Source organism: Xiphophorus couchianus, chromosome 4 (genome assembly GCF_001444195.1).
Source record: "Xiphophorus couchianus chromosome 4, X_couchianus-1.0, whole genome shotgun sequence".
In the NCBI taxonomy this organism is placed as follows: Eukaryota; Metazoa; Chordata; class Actinopteri; order Cyprinodontiformes; family Poeciliidae; genus Xiphophorus; species Xiphophorus couchianus.
Window position 1 is genome coordinate 18,963,517 of NC_040231.1, and position 27,518 is coordinate 18,991,034.

The 27,518-nt window shown below is 39.5% G+C and overlaps 1 protein-coding gene across 4 annotated transcripts in view; it reads right to left on the reverse strand.

Moving 5' to 3' along the window:
* sox6 (SRY-box transcription factor 6) overlaps positions 1–27,518 on the reverse strand; it is a 138,950-nt gene that overhangs the window by 22,766 nt on the left and 88,666 nt on the right. For 3 of the 4 annotated variants that reach the window (XM_028015422.1, XM_028015421.1, XM_028015424.1), the window contains 5 exons: positions 17,083–17,206; positions 11,267–11,346; positions 3,729–3,878; positions 1,113–1,281; positions 827–1,014 (listed from right to left, as the gene is read on the reverse strand). In XM_028015422.1, the coding sequence (XP_027871223.1) occupies positions 827–1,014; positions 1,113–1,281; positions 3,729–3,878; positions 11,267–11,346; positions 17,083–17,206 (711 nt within the window). The remainder of the gene's footprint in view (positions 1–826; positions 1,015–1,112; positions 1,282–3,728; positions 3,879–11,266; positions 11,347–17,082; positions 17,207–27,518) is intronic. The other variant, XM_028015423.1, reaches the window with a different exon arrangement.

Here is a 27,518-nt window from a genome sequence, read left to right on the forward strand (position 1 = left end):
TCTTATTGTAAACTCCTTTTGTGGCCAGGGAGTATAAATACCAGAGAGAGGGTTCATCTCTGTCGTTTCAATTTATCTACTGCACTTCAGTAAGAACATAGTTGATTGCCACCTGCAAAGGCAGTAATTTCTTCCAAACACGAAATTAGGAGGAAATCAAAATAGATATTCATAGACTTTTTTACATATACATTGACCCAGTTGAGGGTGTTGGTTGAAAGTGTCAGGTGCTGAAATATTAATGAGCATCGCTCCCAGTTTCTGCCTGCTCCTCACAGCCAACTGGCAACATGGCATCAAGCTGAAGAGAAGAGGACAGCTTTTTTCTTTCCTTGATTGACTCATCGATTGAAGATATTTTTAAAGGGAATCCCTGGGAGTGTGTGCTCCTGGTACAAAGCAGCCCCATCCCGTGTCAAGGGACAGAGAGGGCTGCAAGTCGGCTTTAATTGGGCAAAGACTTCAGAGTTTTCTTAACCCACACCGGGCACTGCCATGGCCTGTCACGGCCCTCACACCAACATCAACAACACAGAAGCCTCTGAGCATGCACACAGTAACACATTCATGCTAATTTGAGTAAATACACATGTGCAACTAGTCTCTGCCAGCTCTTATCAATACGACCATCCTGGATGTTGATTAAAGGAAAGGATTAGACTTAAGAATTACTGCTGTCTAAAAATGTTCCAGTTTCTTCAGTAGTTTCTGTTTTTTCCACTTATTTTTTGCCAGACAGCTCCTTATTTCGTGCTATATAATGAAAAACTGTTCTGGATAAGGCCTAAACCAGGGACAAAATGGACTACATGATGTTGATTCTGACCTTATCAACTCTACAGTGGTTGAGGCCCACTGAGCTGAGGGCAGACAGCTTTGCGTCTATGCCCTGCTGGTGATGTTGCAGCTGCTCCCTCTGGATCTGCTCCCTCATCTTCCGAGCCTCCTGGATCGCCTTCATCACTGTGTCCTGGTCCCCAAACAATGCGGTGGAGTTTAGAGTGGACAGAATGTCTATGCCGAGAGACAGAACAATTAGTTCACTGCAACATAAAAACTGCAGTTTCAACAATTAAATGTGAGCAACTGTGGAATGATTTTGAAAGACAAACCCCGGCCGAGGCCTCCTCCAAGCGGGCTGGGGATCCCGCCTTTGCCAATGAAACTGTTAGGGCTGCTTTTACTGCCTGGGAACAGGTTTGATGTTGGGGATGTCGGAGATTTGACCATTTCTGTCGTCTTTGGCCGAGCAGACAGGTTGAGGGGCTGTGTTCCCTCCTCCTACGGCAGTAGAGATAGGAGCATGAAAGAAGACAGATGTGAATGGGCTCCTCCCTCCCCTTCTTGGAGGAGCTCTGGATTCCCAGACTGCATGCTTCTTCTCCTCTGTTTCTGGTTAATTACAGAATCTATCCTGACCAACAACTCCTTTCTGATGCCTCCTTCTTTTTGTGTTTCTTCCCTCATCCCTTTCCTCTCCTCTTTTTCTCCTCTGCGATCTTCCTCACAGTCGTCCGGCGCCTTTGTTCACACTAATTAAAGCAGATTCTGTCTCTCTATACATCTTCATCTGTTCTGCCTCTCCTCCTCCCCGCTCTCTGTGTCTGCACTCTGGTTCGAAGAATAAATAATGACCAGATAACAGCGGTGCCAATGATCAAAGACAGCTGTTCCATTCATCAGATGTCCACTTACATTATCTACTTCATTAACTTGTTTTCTAATTTCATTCCTCATTTGTGCATACTTGGTTTTTATCGTACGCTTTGATATGCCCAGTTCTAAAAAATATGAAGTGCAATCTGGCTTTTAAATGAAGTTAAAGGAGGATGTATTTGTTTTGTACTGCTTCACTGGTTGTGGCTTTTTAGACCTGTTACAAATGCAATATGAAGAGCAGGACTTTCCATGTAGTAAATTTGAGCCAACTGAAAGTTATTTACCAAGGGGAGCCAGCCTTTATAACTTATTTAACATATTTATAAAATACTTTATATGTTGGTTACTACTTTGACTTATTTAGTCAGGAAACAGGATGTTAGGCACATTAACGTCAAGCAAGAATAAGCATTAAATGTTGAGAACCCTCAACATTTAAAGCTGCAGTATGTAACTTATATATATATTTTTTTTTACATATTTATTGAAACTATCAGTAAATACATGGTATGAGACAGTGTGTGAAAAAGAAATCTAGCTCTTCTGCCTTTTTTCAGTGCTCCCAGTGATATCTGGTAACAACCAATCAGAACTAGGAGGAGAGTCTTAGTGCTGTCAATCACCCCTCTGTGTCTCGCTGCTCATCTGAACCCTCATTAATTTGATTAATGCAGTTTAGTTCTGCAAGTTGATCGCTGTTGAGGAAATTTTGATTAGTAATCCTTTACTTGATGTATCCAAGGAGTATAAATACACGGTAACATAGAGGTCTGTTTCTTTTAGCCACCCTTTAATGAGGCCCACTACTTGCCCATACCTGTCCATATGCACAGTCAGAGTAATAATTAATAGAGTTTAATCAACTGAAATTGGCGCCAATAAGGGTGAATAAGGACAAGTTTATTTTACCACTAATTTTAACACTAAATTTTGAATTCCATTAATCAATTTATGGGTGATTTCGTGATTTCAGTCCAGAATTGTAATGTACCGGTGGATTGCATAGAATAAATATTTCTTCATTCACAGCACAGTATGAATTCAAATGAAGACTTAAGTTGTCATGTTCTGTTTTTTTTAAGAGCCCAAGTGTCTTCTTGTGAAAACATATGGTTGAAGCACAGTGTCCCGGGGCCATGTTATTACAGTGCCAGAAAGAGTTTGTAAAGCAGTGAAGCTGAAAACATACAAACAAAACTGAAGGCAATGTGATTCCACTGGAGTGTGGAGAGAGAAGGAAGGATGCCAAAACATGTTTAATAATTATTTTAAGTCATTTTAACCCTAACTATATACACCTCAAATCGAAATGTTAATGTGGTCGTGATAAAACTGGATGTATAAACATCAATCTGGTCTGATGAAGTGAGAATTAAACAAATTACAGCTAAATAAAGTTAAATGGCAAACCAAAAAGGGAGGGGACCTGAATGGGTATGTGTGTGTGTCTTTTGGTGCAAATGAAAGAAAAGCTCAAGTGGTTTGCCACCATGATTTATGGTGCTTCTCCATTGTGATATTATTAAGCTAAACTACTTCAAATGGGCATATGTTTCTGATTATGGTCTTAGTGAGCAAGAATGATGAATGTGTCCTTTTCTTTGCATGAAGGCTGAGTCAAGTCATACCATACAGAAGCAGAACACACATCCTGCATTTGGTTTATTTGCAGGGAGAAGAAAAATATAAAGGTTGCTGATCTCACTTGTTGCTGTGCTTTTGTCTACAGTTGTTATGCGCTTGTGTAATGGGTTTATTCCATTTTAGCTTAAAAAAAGGACCTGACTCTATGGAATAACATGTGTTCCAAAAATTACTGACTTGGAGTTGCCACCACTATAGCAACCACATCCACAAAGTTCTGGTTACAAGAGAGGGAGCCTTGTTAAAGCTCCTCAGATTGATGGCCCCACGGCGGCCCGGCTTGCAACCAGTTGGTTTTAATGTTCATGCACTGACTATTGTAGCAGCTAGTTTATTAAGACAATAACATCTGGGTCAGGCTATGTCAAGTATCACATGAGGTCTAGTCTGGTTGGTGAGTTGGTTAAAGAAACTGTGGGCTGTACCTTTACTTGAGTGATGGGGCTTGAAGAACTTTTGTCATTCTTCAGAGATGATGGAGAGATGGGCCCACTAGTGTTGAGGGGTTGTGGTAGAGGAGGCATCTTGGCTCCAGGAGACACCTGCATGCTGGCAAGCTGGGCGGCGTACAGTTGCTGTAGGGAGGTGGAGAAACCAGCAAGGCGTTCACATCCAAATCCAGCATACATTCAAAGTTTTATATTCTCTCTTTTCCTCTCCCTCTCTGCCTCTGTGTCTGCCTTCATCCCTCCACCCCACTTCTCTTTCTTCTACGTCTTTCCTCCCTTTCCATGAGGCTGGTATTGAACCCTCTTCAAAGGTCTTAACTGTATTTCAAAGGCTGAACCCAGAGCGAGACAGCAGTCTTAAAAACCATACAGAGATGGCTTCCACTCAAAACACTTGGAGCCCCTATTTTCCACTCATCACAGAGAAAAGTTTGCTGCTTGGATGCAAGTGTGTTAGCACAGAGACCTACGCAGCTTACTATTGAAGTTTCTGGCTTGTGATTTGTCTCTGCCCAGCCATCAGGGACAACCCCCCTCATCCCACAAGCACCTTCAGCTGTTGCCATCACAGAATATATTAGACACATTGTAAGCATTTGGAACCTGCACAAAGAGGACTAATATAATCAAAATTACATTACTAACATCGGTTGGGAATCATTTTTGACCCTGAAAACTCAGCTTACATGTACATCGCTGGGATGACGACTCTGGAATCTGTAACTACACCATGTAATGCCTTGCAGTTAAGTTGTGTTTGCGTTTATTAACCATTCAAAAATAGAAAACCCCTTAATAAAACACGACAAGAGTGGATGCATAATTTTCTTTGCACAAAGAATGGTATAATTTAACAGTGCTTAGACTTTCCATCACATGATGCTTGCAATGATTGGACTTGAGATGTATCTTGGGGCAACTGGCACAAGTCTGACACAAAGAGCTACTGTCTCAAAAAATATGTTCCTTCAGATCCTTGCATTAGATCTCACTTTGAACAGGCGGGGTTCCTTAACCGGCTCACCATGCTTGTTCTCCTCAGTCTAGGTAAAATGTTCAACTTGTTCCGTCAGTGCCAGTTAATAAACTTTATCTCATTTTCTGTTTTGATCTGCTGCAGTTGTACAAGCAGTGTAAAAAAAACAAGAGGCCACCTTGCCCCCGCTGTCCTCACCTTTACTGGTTTGAATGAAGAGGAAATCAATATAAAGCATGAAGTCAATGTAAATATCTCATGGTATAAACTCATATGTGCTCTTCTGAGAAACTTTATCACTCCCACCCATACACAAAAGGCCCATTCTTCGAGGGGACCTAGGGATAACAACAGCACATGGGCAGCGGAAATGACAGCCTGATTATGTTCTCACAATGATAGTGCTGCCTCCACCTCTCTGACAAACAGCCTTTTGTCCAGGATCGGAGACACAGAAGTCGACCTAACCCCAATTTCTTCCCATCCAGACGAGACTTGGCGATAGAGGAATTTTGTGTGTCAAGGGGAGGCAAAAAGTGAAGAATCTTTTTCTGGAAAAGGAAAAACTTAGGGTTTTCATTCAGTGACTGTCACTCCAGGCTATGTGGAAATCTTAGCAGATGTCTGCTTGACAGATGTTTGCCAATGGGCCTTATGCTGGGCATAACCCGACCTTGAATGGGAAGAATTTTATTGTCCAGGAAAGGGAGCTTAATTCGACTTTGCCTCAAATACCACACAGTCAGGAAACTGGCATTGATTAGCAGGTCAGTGTCACTGTGAGAGAGGCACAGGCTCCCTTTGTGATTAGGAATATTCTGAAATCGAACGAATAATAAATATAATCAAGGAAAACAAATGCTTTTTTTCAGAGATAAAATGGTTTCTTTCAGACCTTCTCACACAAGTTAAGAAATCACATGAAGACCAAGCTTGAGTAATAACCAAAACCATTTGTTAAGTGTGACAAAGCATCTCTGAAGACTGAAGACATATGTCTGCATCCCTTAGCTGACTTTCTTTGATTTATTGTTACCCCGTTTGATATTTACTTCCAATTGGGGCAGAAAAAGTTTCATATTATTAATGTTTGAACTGAGATCAATGTTCTGACTGTTCTCTATTACTTTTCTTTCAATACATTTTCCCTTTTTTATGTTTTGTAATTTAGCACTTTAGAAATTGTAAACAAACATAAGACCTAGGGACTCAATTTTGACCCCATCATTGCCCATTTTCCTGCAGAACGTGGCAGATCTCAGGGGCCATAGATTTAAAGTGTGTGCTAACACACCCAAGGTCAGCATGTTAGCCTCGGATAATTAAAAACAAGCCCTGTGGAGGCAGCAGAGGTTAAACGAAGATTTTCAGTTATCTGCTTGCGATGTTAAACTCAGTCTGTGCTCTCTGCTGATGATGTTAGACATCTTAGGTGCATAGCTTGTGATTAACAATGACCAATTTTTGTCCAACATGTTGAAATAACGCTTTAGATTAAAATGCAAATCTCCTATCGCTTCTCTGAAGTACACAAAGAAAATGTAGTTGCATCTTTCATGTTGGCAACAAAGTCACACATTGCACATGCAAAACTCAAAAGCATATTTTACTTGAGGTAGATTAAGCACAATTTATTTGCAGCACATTCTTAACGTCTTTGTGTGACAGTTTGCGTGTAAGTGTCTCAATCACCTCTGTTTAGCCTGGGCACTGAGCACTAGACTGGATATGAGGGCATTAACTGTGCTTCAGTGCACCAAACCATTTAAAAGGCAACGCAGCGCCAGCTCCGTTTGCCACAAGGCTTGTACAGGCTCATTGCCCAGGGCGACCACGCAGGCTGACCCAGGCTAGGCCCAGATGTCGGGAGTGGAGGAAGGCATCCTGGTGCACTGTGCCGATGCTTTCCAGTATGGCTCAACATCTGTTTCATCTGCTGGCACCCAACCTGCTCCAATCTGACCCTCCTTCCTCCTCCTGGTCTTCCTCTGTCTCTCTATCCTACAACTATATATGTATTAACACTTTTCCGTAAGTTTCTCTTCGATATAGACACACACACATGCACACGCACACACAATATCGTTTTATGAATGTGGTTACTTCAAGGCCTGTGCCCCCTGGAGCCAGCCCTCCCATTCACTGCTGCTCACTGCATTATCAACTCTATCTGTCCATCTGTCCCTCTGTTCACCGCTGCCTCAATCCAGCTGCTCACCTTGCTGTCCTATTAGCCAGCCTTCCACTCACTCTAGCTCTGCTCTGGGTTACCTTCAAAGACTCGACTTCTTTGCTCATAAACACAGAAACAGCTGCTCTCTACAGTATGCCTCTCTTTTCTTCCCTCCTCCTCTCTTCCTCTCTCTCAAAGTCAAAAGTGCTTCAGTTGTTAATGATAGAAGCATTTCTCCACATCTGTACCACACAGGCATTTACATCCAAACAAAAGATAATGTGCGGTTTGCTGCTCTCCCACTTTCTTCCTGTTTGTCCCTGACTGTGTAACACTCTTTCTTATCGCTGCAGTCGTCTAAGCCTGTGAGTACTCCTTCAGATGTGTCTGTCTGCTCGAGATGTGGTCCTGGTTTGTTGTTAAGCGTATGGGCTGCTTTTCATCTTTACGGTGGCAGCACAGGGCTGAGGATGGGCTCAGCTTTATCATGGGCCTGTAAGAGAGGTGCCACAGTAAATGTTCCTCTATGTCTTATCTCAAGCAGCTCGATTTCAAGTACTGTAAAGCAGGAGGATATCACGAGCTTGGACAATTCAGGAGAGGAAACGCAGAATAATGAAAAAAGAAAAGGGTGATGGTAATTGACAGAGAGAAATCCACAAACTAAAACACTTAGAGGTAGTTTCAGCTGCGGATTGGAAACTGGAAAAGCAATACAGAAACTAAGAAAGCAAGAGAGAGAAAATTGGAGCCTGACTGAGTGATAGCAGAAGCTTTCTCTCTATTTATTTAGTCCAAGAGTGATACTACATACAGGGAACCCAGATGTTCTGCTTTATCCAATGATACTTTAACTTGTAAATGGCCAGGACTCAAATGTCTGATTTCTGTGATACAAAACAGAGCTGCGTTGAAGGTTGTCCCACTGTTCATTTGTTCTGTTAAAAAGATGGTTGATGTATTAAGTTCACATTCTCTCAGAGTAAATAGTTTTTCACTTGGTAACTGATACGAGGGATAGTGTACAAACAGCAAATTAAATGCTGTCCCAGACAGAAAATTCTTTTGTAGAGTTAGGAAAATCCCCTTCTTGTCTCCTTGCTGAATTGAATATAGTAGGTGTCCCGACAGATTGGTGGGGCACAATCCGAGCACAATTTCCTCTTTTAGGTGAGGCATGTCAGCTGTAATCAATGAAGGACAGGCGAGCATGGAGCTATTGTTTCCTGCTGGTCCCGGGCTCATCCTGGCTCTGTGTGGGCACTAATGAAGAGGGGCATGTCGCGCTGGGATAGTTTACCCGCCTTCTCTCCTGTGAGTTGCGGACCAGAGCCAATCTGTCAGGAAAGCATTGAGTGAAATTGCCCCGCGGTACAGCAGCGCCTGGTGACAGCCACTCGCCGACTGTCAGCCGCCGGAGTGATGCTACCACCTTGTATTGACAAGCAAATTACAGCCTCCCAACACTCAAACGCGCCATGGAAGATTCATTTACATCCATCAGCTCTAAGCCTTTGTTACCTCAACGTTATTTTACTCTTTTCTTTGCGAGAAGAAGGCAAGGAACCGGAGGAGGAACCCAGACTGTTATGACATAGGAGATTGTGAAGAGCCTGTGCGGCAAACATTAAGACTGACGGAGCGGTCAGCCTTGTCTGGCCGGATGGCTGATCGCATTACCTCCATAACATTGTGGGAATTAATTCCACCAATAAGATAATGTTTAAAGGTTCATATATTGCACAATCTAAACTGAGTAAATTGGTGAAAATTATACCTTGCTTGACAGGTGACAGGAGAAGATATTTTAATTAGTGGGAGCTGCTTATTCAGCCGTATGTGAGTGGGATATTGTTTCTGTTAGTGTGTAAGAATATAGGGAAGATAAACAATGGCTTTGGAGTTGAAAATGAAGTAATCCTTTGCTCCAGTGGTTAATGTGAAAAAGTGCCTTATGCATAAAATGGAATGCAAAGAATTAAATCAGCACATCTAAATCATAGTTTTGCAGCATTTGATGAAATATCCAGCGGTAGCAAACTGCTTTAGAGCACAGGATATAATGTATTCAAAGAAGTCCTTTAATTTCCAACATGTTCTCTGAGTTATTTTATGATGTTATTTGGTTTCTATTTAAAAATCAGCAACTTTTTTATGACTTCCTTTCCCATTTTAGGAAACTTTTAACAAGTTTGTTTCTAAAAAAAAAAAAAAAAAGGAGATGGTGCTATTATAGGTCTAGCAGGGAGAAAACAACTCTCACTTAATTTCATGTCTGGGTTGATATGGTGTTTTTAATCATAGCAAGTCCCCTGGTGCTTTGTAGAGGAAGTGGTGGCAGTCACGTGGTTTGTTGATCTCAGCAATGTATTAAAGGGCATGTTTGACTTGCCTCACTGTTTTGAGGGGGAATCTCCGCAGAGTAAATAGCAGACAGCAGGATGGAATATGTGACGGGCTGACAGAGTTCAATTAATGAAAAATGCACCTCTTTTTTGTTTACTGTGTTCTGTAAAGGTCAGCCAAGTCATGGTCTTGGAGGCACTGTTTTTGCCCATTCCCAGGGTTAAACACATAATCAGAATTAATGACTCTCTAGACCCGTCTGCCCTTCTCTGCCCGACCTCAGATATATGTCTGTCTCATCTGACCTAACACGCCCCTATAAATAGACTTGTGTTTGTCTATCTTAACTGACACTCCCTTCCTGTGAACTTCACCATGCTACACCAACTCATTCACTGCAGAAACACTTTCTCCTAAGCAGGCTTAATCTTTTACTTTTTACATGAGCAGACTCATTCAGAACCTTCCATCCTTCCGACAGCTCTCCCTGTGGCTGCATAATGACACATGGCTCTTCAGAGCAGGCTGCATGCATTGTTAGAACTTGCCAAGGCTCGTTAGCATTGATAGCGGTGGCCTCAGAAGGACAAGCACCACGTCGTTTCAACCTTTTATTGTTAGACTCTTCTATTCAGTCTTTACATTCTTCGCATTGCCGTCGAGCATCACAGGTTGCAACAGTGAAAAACTCCATGTCAACTCTGCCTCAGTGGACACTTAACCACATCATAGAAAAGATGCTCTTTAATTTCTCGCTTCCTTCTTTTGTTTCCAGAGAAATTTACTGAAGTCAAATTTGCACAGAAAGGGATCTACAATTACTCAGATCTGCAAGAGAACCCAACAATTAGGGAACCCCAAAAACCACTTAAATACATATTTTGTCAATCAGATCCCCATATCTTCTCTTATATTTTTATGCAAATAAATGCTTAAAAACTCTTAGGAAGACAATCATTATCACCAATCCAGAAACTAAGATTAGGTTTGTTCTCTCAAAGTAGATGAGGAAGTCTTTAAACCTCCCTAAGTAATTACATGCTACTGGGCACAAAAAAAAAAATCAACAAGTAAACAGAAAACAGTGGAGTGTATTTAGCAGGGTACATTAAGATAACTATATATATTTAAATACCTGCTGACTCAGGGAAGTGCGATAATAGACAACTTCACCTCAACATATGCAAAAAAATAAAGAGAAAAGGAAATAGTTAAGGCAACCTAATATGACTAGAATAGGAATGCACAACATGAAATGACAACAATAAAGTCATAACCTAACCATCCAGAGAAAAACCATGAAAAACTTAATGTTAACCAGAACAATAAATCAATGTAAAACCAAAAAAACATGACGTGCAGACTGAAATACCCTATAGTTTCTCTGCTTATTTTGTAATAATACTACGAACGACTGTAAAAGAAGAATTCATATTATTATATATATTAAGAATTATGCCCTGGGGTTAAGCCCTGACCTGGGTTCAGCTCTTTTAAATGCTGCGTGAGAAGATTCCTGGAGCAGCTCCTAGGGCTGTGGGACAAATCTCAACAGTCTCAAACCTCTGCTCAGCCCCTCTGAGGATAATTTGTAACAGGTTATTTCTTTCTCACACTCATATTTAAATTGATTTTCATATATGCTTTATTCTCCTCACACAGCTAAATCGAATATTGCACTGACTGTTAGACAAAAGCAATGAGAAGGTTTTTTTTTCTCACAGGCAATTGTCCTTTGATAAATTTACTGGCAGAGGATTCAAGTAACCAAAGTGATTCTCATTCTCTCTAATAACTATTATCTTTCTAACTCCTCTGTCTGGCAGAACAAGTGGGGATAAATCTTCTTTAAAATGGGTATAAATTACATATGTAAGGTGATAAGCGGGTGCGAGCCAGGGGGGTCTCCAGGATTATTTAGTGTGCAGCTCATTACTTGGCTCACAGCTGCTTAGCCATCCTTTCTGCCCTGAGCTTGGCGGGCGTCCCAAGCATTCTTTGTCATAGGACTGCACATACCTGGAGCTGGAGGGGGCTGAGTCCTGACGCTGCTGCAGCTGCCATCGTGGATGGAATGAACTGCACTGGGTAGTTATCACCTGTCAGAGAGGGAGAGAGAGACAACAATGCATGCAGGTTCAGACAATGAGCCGGGCCCACAGCTCCAGGCAAGTGCCAACAGGGATTGTGGACACTTTGCTGCTCCTGCCACAGTAATGTGGTACATTGCAATGCTCCCTCGGCTTCAAGCCAAAACATCTGCATTAACAAAAGCCTAAGGTTGGTTTGACTTTAGTGGGATTATTGAGGAACGTTAGACACCATTCTCTTCCTGCACACTTTTCATCATGGAAAACACCTTGAAAATTCTGCATACATTTTTTTTAGAGTATTTTCTTGGAGGGGGGTGGGGGGTGAGGGGTTGTTGATTTGTTTAAGTGAGTATCATGAAAACATATATATTGAACCAATTGAACCTGAGTGCATCAAGACCTGCATTTTTATACTATGCACAGAATCTGAGCCTTGTGTTTTAACTCAGTGTCTCTTTTATTGAAAACCATTCTTGTTATAGATTTTCTTTTAGATGTAGACCTGAACTTTGACTGGGTCATTCTAACATATGAATATGCTTTGATCTAAAACATTCATTTGAACAAAGGTTGTTTTTTTTACCGCCAAGATTTCCTTGCATTAACATTCATCCAGCCCTCACATCAGCTTTAACCAACTTCCATGTCCCTGCTGAGTAACTCCATAGCTCCGTGCTACCACCACTGTTTCATCCCAGCGGATGAAATGTTCCAGAAATTGTGTCGTATTAGTTTTAGACCAAACATAGCTGTTTGCATGTCAACCAAAGAGTTACAATTTGGTCTCATCTGAGCAGAGGACCCTCGTTCACATGTTGAATGTTTGTGGGAAACTGCAAACATGACTTCAAATGGCTTCATTTCAAAAATGACAAAAATAACTTGGCATTATTCAAAGACCTTCAAAGCTTCAGGTATTGTTTTATAATCTTATCCTGCTTTAAACTCCCCCACGACTTTCTCCCTGTCCTGTCCTTTTTGTCTCTTGGTCTTCATAGTGCTGCTTGTTCACCAACAAACTACTGAGGGCTTCACTGAACAGCTGGAGACCTACTGAGATTAAATTACACAAAGCTGGAGTTTTTCTAAACAGCTGATATCTGCAGGCAATTGTTTGCAATGGATTTATTTAGGGGTATCAATGTAAAGGTGGGATATATATATATACAGTATATATATATAAGTATATAAGTGTATGTAGATTTATATTTACAAAACGTATATGTATAATTTTAATTCTGCTACATAAAATCCTGATACAACACATTAAAGTTTGAGGTTGTCATTTGTGGAAAGGTTCAAGGAGTCAGAACACTTCTGCAGGCACTGTAACATATTTTCCCTGGATTTCAGTTAGTCGGTTTGTAAAAACACAAGGCATGTTCTCTCAGGCAGTTCCCACAGCTGTATACTTACAGCTGGCTATTGTTCAACACATTGTTTGTTTCTGACTGATTTCTTTGGCAGCATAGCGAAAGCATGTGTATGCAAACTGGTTGGAACAAGTGTATAGTGTCCCAACAACAAGGATGAAGAAAAGAAACTCAAACACGCTCTTGTCTCACTTATCACTATGATCAAGCAACAAGGAAAACTGTGCTTCCTTTTATTACCATTGGCCTGCCATGAAAAAATTTTTCAGACAGCTATTTGAAAACAACTTCAGTAGAAGTGAAATCGTTAACAATATTGAGACTTTTACACACTCGATCTAGAGTGTTGAAGTGGACAGAACATGTCTACTGACACAGCACAGCAATCATACAGGAAAGGTTGGTTTGAGGCATGTGTCTGAGGGAGAGGAGGCGGTGGGGTGCACAGTGGGAGTGGGGAGGGGTTTGTTGGCCTTCGCTCAAACCCCACTTCTGCCTGTCACTTCTCCTCACAAACATATGGAGCCATTAAGCCACAGACAAGGTAAATGTATGTACCTTCTCTTTCACTTTGCCCTCGTCCGCCTGCCTCTCTGCAATCTTGTACAGCACTGCACAATGTGATACAGGCCATGGAAATTCAATCCCCATTTAGTGCCAAATAAAATCACACACAGAAGTGGTTTCAAATGGTGCCAGGTTAGATGTACAGGGGGGTGGACTGTAGTTATTTCCACACCTCCTCTTTTTAGTATTGCTTTCTCTCTGTCTCATTTGCTCTCTGCAGACTGTGACGTAGGATTGGGGGATAATAAATGGCTGGGTGTCTCTCGATGTCATGTGAAACCTGGGAAGGGTCATGTGCCACCTTTTGACTGCCAGGGGGGTCTGGTGTTACAAGGTCTGGGTTTTTGGGTACAAACTGTCTGTGCAGAGAAACCAGACTACAGCTTGGCGTCACAAAGTAAAGAAATTATATTAAAAACTGATTTTTTTTCTTCTCTAAAATCTACATTGATGTTTTCATGTACAGATTCTGGGTTATAAATGCCACGGTGGAAGAGTGGGGGAGTAGATCAGGTGACGCCATTGCTATATTTCTAGGTTCAAGTGCTGCCATAAAACATAAGTCATAGATCTGCTGAGACCTGACAGATGAGGCTGAAGCCTTTCTTAGGGTCAAATCAAGTCATGAAGAATAGGCTAGAACAGTGTTTCCCAACGCACACTACCCTGCATGTTTTCTCTGCTTTAACAAACCTGATTCAGATGATTGCAGTTTAGTAAAAGCCGCCTGTTAATCAACCATCAATTGAAATTAGGTGTGTTGAAATGGGGAAACAACTAAAACATGCGGGGCAGTGTGTCTTGAGGACCAGGGTTGGGAAACACTCAGCTGGAGGACTCAAACCCTGAAACATGATACCTTTGGTTCCACTAACATTAACTTCAAATTGATAAATCACTTTGTAGAAAAACAGCATAAGGATTTCTACACTTGGGTTTTCAATGTCTTTTCTAGCGATTTTACAACATAACTTTTTCTAACTCAATTTGTATTGTAAGCTGTAAAAAAGTGAAAGCCATACTGCAATATTTTGGCAACTCTAGCATGAATGTCTTGCTGGGTGAGCTCTTCCCTCTATGTCCTCAGATGTATTTTAATTATTTAACTTTTTTTTGGAAACTTTGCTTCTCCTAAGGTCTTGCAAAGCCAGAAGAAGTTTTGAAGAATTGTTTTAAACATATTTGGCTCTGGTTTCATCTGTTCATATTGCGGTTATTATGCTTGTCACAGGCTTGTGTTGATGCTTAAAAAGCAGAGAAAAGTATATTTTATCTTCACACAAAGAATAAAGTTCGAATGAATTTCATGCTGTCTTTTACAGAATGTGTTTTTCGTCATGCCGTATGAATTTGAATCCAGGCTTTTAGAAAAAATGTAAAATGCTCCTCATTCAGCACTGATACAAAAACTTGTACTAGATACTCCAGCATATTTAACAAACGGGTGTGTATTTGTTTTCACAATGCCTACTCTTAGAAAAAACAGATTAGTACCCCACACCTCTTTGACTGACATGCAAAGCAACTAAGCAAAGCAACAACATTTTTTGTTGTTTAATTTTGTTGCACCCTGGGCAAAGGGCCATACTCCCCTTTTCAGAAACCGCAACTGCTGCAGTATTTTAAAAAAATCGAATGATAAATTAAAAGAGATCCAGCATAAGTTTAAATGTGACAAGTTACAACATAGAATATCAAGTTACAACTCATAGGGATGTCCATGAGAAACAATAGGCGAGAAAAGTCCTGTTCTGCAGGACTGCTAGAGGCCAAGTGCCACCATGTCAGTGAAAATAGACTGAAAAAGTCCAATTGGCATCTATTTGTTTAAAAGATGACTTGGCGCCTTTATGACTGTGCTTGTCCACCATGCAACATCAGGCCGTTGAGCACAGCTAGTGCAGGATGTGATGACCTTCTTCCATGGTGCCAGAATGACTCTTTCACTATGATAGCACCACAGGGTTAGGGGAGCCATAACGGGCTGCCCCTGTGAGCTGTCTCATAATGATAACATCAGATTAGAGCACCTTATAGTCCACTTCATAGAGAATGAGCACAGCAGCACCCTGTACACCCTGCAGATGGTTGGCGATAACATTGTCTGCCATGTGGAAATAATAAAGTCGTGAAAGAAAAGGCCCTTTGACTAAAAATGTTTTCTGACCCTCTTTGCTATTTCATCATGAACTCATGAATTATGCAGCAAACTTACACATTGTGACCCCTGACCATGATTCCCAAATAGCTCTTGTTATTTGAGCTAAAACATTTTCGGTGTCAAATGTATTACGAAAAGCAAAGTGGTGAAAGACTCCCCTCAGGCACTTTGTTTTTAGCTGTCATGGCTCCATAGTTCCAAAATAGCTGACTTTCGTTTCATGCAGGCTTGCTATAGTTAATTCATTACCTGCTCTACCACACCTTTTAATGCTCTGTTTTGAACCTGACTAATGATTGGTTCTTTTTTCCTGTTGTTTTTTTACAACAAAAATGTTTTTGTTTACATATATAGCTCCTCATTATTATCTCACTCTACTAGCATGTGTTGAGGTGAAGACAAATTAATAAGAAGTTATTTGTTGTTAATGTATTTTGAATAAAAAAATTAAATGCTGTGTAACAAGTTTATTTTTTAGTGTGACTTGCAGGTGTTTAAGATATTTTGACAAGGCATCAATCAACATGTACCAGCAATAAAAAGCCTTTTTTTTTTCAAAAGAAGTGTGCCTTATTTTTTTTTCTTGATTCAAAAGAAGAAAGGAAAGAACTAGGCATGCCTTTACTTGCAAGGAACATAGTTTCACATGGAAGGTAATTTGGTCTTAAAATATCAATAGTACCAATATAGTACCTGATTACTAATTACTGAATTTTACAATTACATCATTCTGCAAAAGGGTGTTTCTATGATTGGGTGTTTTTAAAGGCAAGTATTTCCTGTATTCATTGCGATTACAATTAACACCTTAAAACATACTCCCAAGTTGCCAACATGTCAGCATTCTTTTGTTTCTGCACAGCATTGTTAAGATCAACAGACACAGGAGACAGTTGGTAAAAAAACAGGATTAGGTTATAACCCTGAAAACAATGTATGCAGCAACAACAAACATGTGGAAGAAGGTACTGTGGTTATCCTCATCCTAAATAGTATGGTCACAGACGATGGGAAAACTAAATACAGGACAATTCAGTAAGAAATGCTTTTAAAGGCTACAGTTGATTTGACACTGGGGTGGAAGTTTGCCATCCAGCAGAACCACAGTCCTACATCTACAACCAGATCTACAGAGGAATGTTTTGGATCAAAGCATTTGCATGTGTTCGAATGTCCCAGACCTACATTGCATCAACAATCTTTGAAAATACTAGAGAACTGATGGTCATTCAGGCTCTTCACCTAATCTGGGAGCGCTTGAGCTGTTTGGAAAAGAAAAATGGGCAAAACAAATAGTTTCTAGATGTGCAAAACTGGAAGACATACCCCAAAAAACTTGAAGCTGAAATTGTGCTTAAAGGGGTCACTAAGCCTATATACTCAGGGGAGCAAGTACATGCATATGTACCCCACATTTTTTCTGATTTTTAGTTATAAAAATGTTGAAAAGCATATATCATTTTCTTTTAATATGCAATTATGCAATGCCTTGTGTGTGTCTATAAAAAAAAATCATTCAAATGTGATTTATAAATATTTCTGCATTGCGTTGTAAATTAGCTATAAACTTTCAGATTAAAATTAATTTATTGGTATGAATATACGAGCAAAAAAAAAGGAAGACTTAATTAACAAGCATACCTGGCTTGTAAGACATTCCAGGAGGGAAGAGAAAGCCTTGCTGGGCAGCAGCAGCTGCTGCTAGAGTGCGTTGGTCGTGTGGAAAGATGGGGATCATGAGCGGAGGCATGTGACCCTGGACCTGCTGAACAGATAGGGAGCAGAGATCAGAGAGGGGCCCCAAGCACAGCCATAGCACACATGGAAACATGGAGCATACTGAGGGGGAGGCTAGATCACAGCTCTTCCTAACATGTGCTGACAAGGGGCTCCGTGGCAACATCGGCGCTCGTGCGCTTGCACAATACCTGGCCGAGCTACGCCTGTTCTTAATCCAGGCCGCAATTTCACCTTAGTACATCAAAGGACCCGAAAAGTCAGATTGCTAGGAGGAATGAAGAACGAAGAGCAGCAAAGTACAGTAGTCATACGAGAGGCGCTACAAAACATATCTACAGTTATTAACAGGATTCCTTCACCACTTCAGAGAGAGCGCTACCAGTATAAACACACACTTTCCTCTCAATGGACTCAAACACTTATACAATTCCAAAAGATCATTCAAAAAGAAGGCAAACCAATGAAATAAATCTAGTACCAGCTCTCTCTTACATAGAAAGCTCTTCACGGCCAAGGACCAAGCTACATCTCAGACTTCAATCACAGCTAAACACCATCAAGAATGCAGGATTCATCTTAGTTCAGCTAAATAAAGATTCCACATAAAATTCATGTTACAAAAATGAAAAAAAAAACTTGTTAAAATCCAGCCTGTTTTGTTTACATTTCTTTTTATGCAGGCATATTCTTAAGGTATATTTTGAAATTTCTTTTGTGTATTTTACAAATACCTGTTGTTAATAATTTCTTTAAAGAATGTATGTTCACTGTACAGGACTAAGGACCGTTCATTTTTATGTATGGAGCAACATAAATAAATTTGGATTTAAAAAAACAGCAGTTGATGTCATTTAGCTTATTGTGATTCAACATCAGCCCAGTTGCAAAGAAATGTAATTGAAATATAATAACAAAAAACCGTCTTCATTTGTGTGTCAAGGATAGTTGAGTAGCTCATTTTCCCTAAGTGGTGTGTGTGTGGCCAACATGTTGCGAGTCCAATTTTTCTGTCATTTTCAGCTTCCTGAAGCATTGTGACAGGGAGCAGACTGACTACCCCGACTTGCGAGGGTTAATCGAGCAGCGAGCCAGATCACCTCGGGGGAACCAGCCTGGGAAATAGGTTAATAAAGGTCATCCCCCCAAAATAAACACTTTACAGAATGTTTCCCCATTCATCCCCCTTAAAATCAACTCGCAATAAAACCGGTCTGGGTGCAATTACTGCCGCTGCATTGGGGCATGAAATCAACCTGTCCCACGTTCTGGCTGAAGTCTGCTATGAACTCCACTTTGTCAGCCTGTGCAGCTCCCCTCTCCCCTTGTGGACTCTTTCTTGCGGGAGTACTTGCACCCAGTTTATCTCGCAGCTAGCAAGCCAAACCCACTAAAGACAACTTTATTGATTTGTCCAGAGGTGCAAAGCTAGACTGAAAACTAAATAAACACAGGCATTTTATGTCTACTGAGCTTTTTCAAAAAGTGCAAGTACAGAAGTTGTGAGAAAGAAGTGTTAAAAAAGAGTATGCAATACTTCGAAAAGTAATTCTACAAAATTTGCTGCCGATGAAGAAAAATAAATGCCTTGAGGAGCCTGTGACAAATATCCTTCGAAAACAATCTTCAAAGGCACTGGTTAGCCAAGTTTCCAAGCTGGACGAATGAAAGATGGAGTTTGGCCTTGCATGTTTGGAACACATGGAAAAACACAATAATTAATGTCACAACATGAGGCGGGGCAGGGCAGGAAGGATTATGAAGGGGGAGTGGACACTGGGGAACACAGCTCTGCTCTGTCTCTGTTTGAACAGTTTAAACAGCCAGAGCTGTACATACACTAGCTAACGGGCATAAAAGCGCTCCCTTGTCTCTATCCTTATAGCTAAAAATGTTACGTGGCAATCCATAACATTTTTAGGAATTGGCTTAAAAAACTTTGGCAATAAGTTAAAGCACGTATTTATTTATTTATTTATTTATTTATTTATTTATTTATTAACCTGACTAAACTAAATTAAATAGATGAAGTGGTCTGGTTTTAATGGATTGACTTTAACCACTTTGAATACTATAAATATGCACATGTGCTCAAAAGCACACAAAACAGCACCAAGGATACACTGTCATGATTACAATTACATGAAAGGTCAAATGTGACCACATAAGCAAACATAACAAACCTCTACAGAAAGACGAACTGCTGTATACTGAATGATTTCCGCTCAAAGCGTCTGATGCATGGATGGATTTTTCTCCAGCAACACTAAATGATAAACTTTAAGTGAGACAATTTCTTCTGGGATATCAGCTTTTATTACTGTTATTATTTTAAAATATGGAGGCGAATGTACAACATCCGCCGAGGCGAAGACAGAGAGGAGATGCGCGCTGGAGGGGAAATAAATGCATTGACTGTGAATGGCTGTGATTTGCAGTAATGAGCTCTGGGCATTAAAGTTTAATTTACAGCCACTAATGTCAGGGAAAAAAGCAAATCAGATTTTTGAGGAACTTCAGGGTGTCAACAAATACCGGAGGTTACTTGAGCTGTCAATTAAGAGCTGTCAGAGCAGATTACAACGTTTTCATTAAGCCTTTTTTTTTTTGGATAATCCTGAGTGCAAAAGTAAAAGAAAAAGATATTTTAGAAGATAGGGGAAGAAGGAGAAGTACATAGGTGTGTGGCCTCCACTATGTCTCGGTTTCTACAAATCCAACCCTCCCTCGCCTTTAAGAGTTACCCTCAAGTTCATCTTCATGTGGGCTGTGTGCCCAGGACATTTCTTTTGCCAAGATGATCTTGAAGAGTTGGAGAGTGAAGTGGAGCAGATGTGAGGGGGGAAGTGGGGTGGCACTCGGGCAGCGTCCTCCCTTCTCATAAAAAACAGGAGCATTGTTGTGCTGGCACTGCTCTTCCTTTGTCTTAGCACAGCTAAGCACTGGATAATGTCATTTCACACCATCTGCCCCCAGGCTTCATTAAAGATACATGAATGGGCTATCTTATGAGGAACAGGTGCTATTGTTTGTCCCTCAAGACCCAGCACTAAGGATCTGACTCGGAATACTTGAAGAGGAGCATCTGTAGTGATCAGTCAGACAGACTTGGCTGAGGCCCCCGTCTCCGCCAGCACGCTCTCCAACAGAGGTTTCCGGGGGAACTCAGCCGCCTTGCTACATGTATCATCAATTCAGATGACCTGATGAAGTCTGTAGCAGGCCAGCGTGCAATCTGTTTCCCTCTCGAGGAGATGCTGCCTTTTGATAAATAGAGTCAGCTTAACCATCTAGTTTAAGAGGGAGACTTCACAGTAATCAAATAGGAAATATGTTTTTAGAAAATGAAAGAAAATCACAAATTGTTCTTTATTTGTTGCTTTGTGTCCAATTCATTATCTCCTCGCTTGATTTTTACAAACTGTACATTTATTTTAATGACACATGAAATAAATTGGCTGAAAAATAAAAATTCCCCAAATCTCCTTTTTTCTCCCTTTCAATCTTTTCTGTTTATTTGAATAGTAACATTTTCCCCCCAAAATTTGAAAATCCCAAACTTGACAACTCTGAAAACAGTACAAAAATGTGAAATTCAGTATGCAATCAAAAACAACCATTAATCATCATAAATGATGTATGTGAGAATGTGGCTATTCTTATTTATTTGTTGTTGTTTTTTTACCAGTTATTTGTTAATTCTTACATTGTGTGTGAATTGTGAGACAGTTATTTTTTGTTTTTAAGCATATTCACTGACTGATGGCACCTTTTAAATTTCGTTGTCTTGTGACAATGACAATAAAGATTTATCTCTCTCTCTATCTCTCTATCTCTAAAGCCAAATTCCTTCTATTCAGTAAATGTTATTTAAGATAAACACAAGCAAGTTTCTCAAAACATTGATGTTTTCAAATAACGGACTTCTGTTTGTTTTTTTTTTGTTGTTTTTCCGGAATCATATTTTATGATAAAAACATTGACATGGTCTATACTTATTTCCTCTGCTGTATTGCAAAAAAAAAAACATTTAGTCTCACTTCTAATAAGATATTTTGAAATGAAATGTTTAAAGGAATGAATGTTCATGAAACATGTGAGATGATATATAAAATTTTTCTTATCCATGGTGCACCTTACACCATGAATCCCAGCAACTACTAAACGCTCAGTGCAAATCGAGATGTACAGCGCATTACAGTGCTCACTTGGGACTCTGTCAACACCCATGCTCCTCACTGTCTGTTAAATCCTCTACAAAGAACACAGGAGGGTTTTCCATCTGAATCATTTTGCACTCACATGTACTGATCGGCTCCAAGTTCTCTATGTACTGTAGGATACTACGATCAATGTAAAATCAGTTTTTAGAATTTTTCTCTTCTTATTGACGCCACTTAATATAGACAGAAAGGTTATTGTCCTTGTCAGGAGAATAGTTGTTAGTTTTAAAGTAGCTGTCTTCTTGTAACACTGATTATATGCCATTTGGCATCTTTTAAACAAAATCTGTATGATTTGCATCCACGAGACTTGTAAAAGTTAAGGTCTTTTGAAGGATTTCAGAAAAAAAATGTTTCCACATTTAGATGATGACAGGTTTCTCTTCTATTTAGGAGTATTGAAATCTCATTGAAATCTAATTTTATTAAAAAATCATTTCGACATTTTAGAGGCTGTTAGATCCCTTGTTACATTTCTTTTTCACGTTTTCTGCTGGAGGAGTTAAAAGATTTCACCTAGGGAGTGTAGACTCCAGCTGTTGGTGTAAGAGCTGATGGTTCACACCCATGCCTCACCCCCACCCCTCACCCTTTCCTCCTGTGTGCCCCCACAGAGCTGTACACCAATTGGAGGTGAGAAGAAATTACCTTTTGTGAACAATTTAAAACAAAAATGATCTTGAGCTCCATGGCAAGTCTGGCTTCTCCCCATTTCTAGCTCACACACCAAAACTGACACTAACAGCGGGATATGTTTAACATTCGCCACTGTGTACAGCCTGCTGAGTGTACACTGAACAGAAGTCTTAACAGAAAAAAAAAAGAAAAATCCACAGTGGAAGCAATTCTGCTGAATACTCTGCCTAAGGATTTTCTTCCCTCCAATCCAACAATCAGCAGTTCTTTCAGCACGCATTGCTGCTTTGCTACTGCTCGCTCATTGCCATACGCTGAACACTCGGATCACACAGCAGACACATACATTGATCAAATATGCGATGGTGTTTGGATTTGTCTGTAACTAATGGTAATCAGACATACAGATCAATAGATCTGAAACAGACTTTGATGCTCCAGACTCCTGCTTCTGAATGAAGGTCTTCATATTACCACCCACTCAACTGAAGGGCATTATTCCTGCTTGTCTGCACTGGAAATTAGAATAGGGAGGGCAAAAGCACTGGAGAGACTCAGGTCACCAACAAAGGGCCCTTGTCTTGATGAAGTCTCCGACCTTTCATCATCAAGAGAAGAAAAAAAAAAACAACAAGATACAAGAAAACCCTTTATGGCAGCATTTTGTTCAAAAGTCAAAGACTACCTACAGTTTTTTCTGCAAATTGTTGGGGTTGAGCACATACCCCTACATTAAAAGTAAGCACAGTTTGTTTTGGCTGGAGACAGATGTCACATTCACTGTTTGTAGTGCTAAAAGCTGTTTGGGATGAAATGCAACAAATGTTCAGAAGAAGTAAGGCTATCCAGAGGGAACTGCCACTAGTTACAAATTCCTTCAACAGTACAACAATCTGTTTTGGACAACCATCAGTTCAATATGTCTACATTATGTACACAGAAACTTGAAGACAGGATTGTGCAACCCTTTGACACACCAAAACACTCCACTCCACAAATCTCTCCACTGTAGCTGACATCTCTGATGTCTTTTGAAATCCTGGGTAAAACTACTGAAAATGTGTGTTTAAATGCAAAATTAAACTTTATTATTTTCATGTACCTTTGTGTGTGTTTGTGCCTTGTATGTGGGTCTAAGCAAAACGTGTACTGGCCTGGTGGCCTTGCAGTGTTAGTGGACACACATCCAAGATGGAAATTAAATATAGTGACATACTCAGTAAATTAGAATATGTATACCCATGAGGCTGGTTATTAGTCAGATTAAAAGTTTCTTTTGAAAATAACCTTTAAGAAGATATTAAAAAGATATTTTTATTGACCCCACATTTATGAGAAGTTTTTTTTTTAACTGTTGTGTAATGTGTGTGAAAAATTATAATTTACAGGAAAAGGATCAAAAACAGATTTAAAACATTAGCCTGTGTTTATTTAATTTATTGAAGATATTTCACTTTGTGAACTGAGCTATTGCAATGAATTAACCATTCACTGACATTTTAATTTATGAAATATTGCTGTATATGAAATAGTAAAACGTAGGCTTTGTTGTGAAGGCTGATGTAGTGCTTAGTTTCCATAACCTTGTGGAAAAAACAACACAACAAGATCTAGTATTACGCAATGTAAATAAAGAATACCTAAAACAGAATTTTCTTCCTGACTTGACATCAAATAAGAAAGATGGGGATCAACGGTCTGTGTTATTGTCCTGTAAATACAACCTAACTGTGTGTATGTACAGCTGTGTGAATAAGTAAATTCCCTCAGAGCTGTTCTCCAGTAGCCTCAGTCAGGTTGTAAAGAACATTAGACATGGGACAGTCAGATAAACAGGTATTTTAGTGTGATTTAAACTTGGTTTGGGGAGAGGGAAATAGAGGGATTTAACCATATCAAGCTTATGAAATACAGTCAACCTTCGGTTTGGAATATCTTTGGATTTTGTTTTGATTTTTACAAAATATTTGGAATATAATCTGCTCTCTGCAGACTTGGCATTACATGTGTAATATATTGCCAATGTCAGCAAAAGATATTTCTTCTGTGTATTTAACATAGAAGGGAAAGCTATTATTATTATTTAGACCAAAATATGACACCAACCCTAATTTACATGATTTGATTGTCCACATGATGGTGGGGTTTCCCCCTTTGACGGTTCTTTTTGCAACAAACTCAGGCTCTGTCTCGATTATTGCCTCACAGCTGCTGAGGCCGCACAACACAACAGAGCCCCGTCTGTTGTTCAGCAGAAAAACTCCTGTCAGGAGGGGCGACTTTATTAGACACACAAGTTTGCTCAGACATTCAAACACTCTCAGATATCACTATAATGTCGGCTCAGAGAAACCACAAAATTTGTGCAAGATCAAACACCGCAAGCAAGACCACTTTATATTTCAGATTTTCCAATGAAATTTAAGGAAACACTAAAAAAGATGATATTTGCAGAACTGAGTCAAAGAAAACAAACATTTTTTTTTTTTTCTGCTGCAAACTGAGCAGGACAAAATAGCTCATTATATTCTGCTTTGGAATGCTTGGGTTCTCCTTCCTCCCCCACCCCAAAACAAAAAGCTCCTTTTTTTGCATTAGCCATAGGCTGAATGCTTTCCTTTGCCACCCCTGCCCTGAGAAAACACACTCCTGTTTCTTGCTGCCTGTACACAGTTGAGCTTATTAATGCAGCTCCTTCAATCCCTGTGAGTGTGCCCACTGCCGAGGATGACGACCCAGTGCAAAGACAAAACAGTTTGCACAACGTTAGCTGAGAAAACACAGTTAATGCAGTGGGGGAGAGGAAACTAAATCAACAACACAGTGGAGGACGTGTTCTCCCACTCCTGATATTTTTCCCTGCAAGCGTTGCAACATAATGGGCGCTAAGAGTAGCAGCTTTTCCTCTTTCCAGTGTGGGTTTAAGAAGCTCTAAACAGGTGCAGCATTGTAAAGTTCAGGCAGGGTATTTGCTCACTTATCAGGATTAATTAACACTATGAAGATTTGACAGATAATCTACCGTCTTGTGTTAGATGTCCAAGTTGATAGAGAGCTGGAAATTTGAGGGATAAATTAGCTTATCCCTGAGATGTTAGAGAAGCCCTTCAGGTGACAATTTTTAAACACCCTCAAGTGTGATTTTGCATACTGCTGTTTATTTGGTGTCTCTCATGTGAAGCTTTTTAATTATCGCTGCTTAAACTGTTGAGGTGTCTGCATATAACATCAACTTACCCAAATATATAGCTTTATTTTATAGTTTGCTGCAACAATAATCTATTTTTGTCAACTTTCTCACCTCAATGGCAAAGAATCTGCAATAGAGTACATCCTTACATATTGCCATAAACTTAAAACTAAAAAAACTTTTCCTAATACCATAACAATTTTGAGCAAAAAAGCAGTTTCCCCCAAATCAAAGAACTAGTCGGTGTTAACCAGAAATTACTTTCTGAGAAGATTTATGCAGAATCAACATGTTTTTAAGTTTTAACTGCTTACCTAAATTCATGCCAAAGTTTCTTGGCTACATTTTTAGCAAAATATAGCTGCAAACTCTAATTTAAGTAACAAAAATCAAAAATAGAAAAAAACGTAAAGGGGCAAAAACTTTTCACAACATTGTGCACTAATTAGCAGCAACATGTATGGGTATAAAGTGAAGCTGTCTTCCACATGAGGTTGAAAGCTACATTTCCATGAAATAATGGCCAAAATATAAAATTACATGAGATTTGAGCCCTTTTATGATTACTTGTCTTTAATGACTAATCTGCAAGTATGAAAGGCATTGATAAATGGTGAGGATTTAATCAACATAGAGCCCAACAGTAGCAATCTCCTACCTTTTACAACCTTGGCACCCAATAAACTCTCATAGCATTTGACTTGTTGCTAGGGAACTATGCAGTCGTTTTTAGTCCCCAATTTTAAATATAAAATCAACAACATCACTACTCAACACATCATTTAGCTAAAAAATTTCTAAGTCTGAAAAAATGAATTAACAGATCAGAAACAATCCTGGGACATATGAAAAAAAAGGGTCTGACAGGGTTTTGAACTTTTCTAATTTCCAAGAGTGACCAGCTGTACTATGTCTCCAATATTAAAGCTTGAACATGAACAGAAACGGCAACAGGAGATTATACTTTAGTTATGTAATTTATGTGTCTCTCTTCATTAATAACAAAGTAAAAGCTTTTGTACTGTAATTTAAAAATATATTATGAAATTGCCTTTTCTTTTCACCAACTAAAAGGGTGGGTTGCTGTTGGGGGCAAGTGTGCCGGCAGCACTCAAACTATGTCAAATAAATTAGTTATATTTAATAATGTCTTAACTACTTTGTAATGTTAGCAAATGCAAATCGTTGCTACCATTACTTACATTTGAACTACCTATTTGTGCATCATTAAACTTCAACAGAGCTGTGATATGGCTTTAGTGATGTGGACACGACTTTTTTTTAAACATTAGCATTTCTTCTGCTTCCTGACAAGTAATCACATTTAATAAGTAATTAAATTGGTGCTTCCCACCTCACAAATGGAGTTCACTAAATGGAATTATTTGTAGGCAAGTGTCAATATATCAAATAACACATACTAATGAGTCAAGCCACCGCTTTCTTTTATCTTCTGTCTTGCTTGTACACATCTTCATCAGCTAACAGTCTTCTTAAATGGAGGATGAACATGCTAGACTGAGGCTCCCTGGGAGAGAGCCAAGGCTGTCTTACTAGGCTGTTAATGCCTCAACATAATCATACAAGGAGGCTAACACAGAGCTCATCAGCAAACACAAGACTATGACTGTGTGCACAGCAGTACACAGTTTCCCACTTTGAATGCACACATGATCATTTTCCTGCTTTATAATTCTCTTATTATTATACTAACAGCCCCAGTCTGCTGCACTAATTGGGCAACTTATGCATTCTCTTTAACAATGTCCATTTTGCTTTTTTTTATACCCTTTGTTAGTACATTATTATGGACCTCACACTGAGGAATTCAGTTTTGTTGTGGAGACAACAAAAGCACAAATTAGATCTGTTATCCTTCTATTAGTACCCAACAGATCCATGTTTATTTAAACTCAGTTGGATGATGTGAAATATTTACTATAATGGTGCAGCTTACATTTTCTTTTGTGCTCTATTAAACTGTGACTAAACAAAAAAAAATTGTATTAAAAAGAAAATCGTTTTTATAAGACTGTACAAAAAGTTTTTTTCTGTCCTTTGTACTTAAAGGTGATTATTAAATTGACCATTTTTGTTTATTTATTTATTGCTCCGAGGAAAGCTTTTGTGTGTCTGATGCAACATAGCTGCATAAAAGATAAAACCTAATGTTCAATTTTGCCAAAATAATGAAAATGTTACCATGGCATTTAAAGACCTTAATCTACTGTTAAGATACATTTTACTGTAAGTCATTAGGGCCTGTGTTCAATAATTTAAGTAATGTGGTC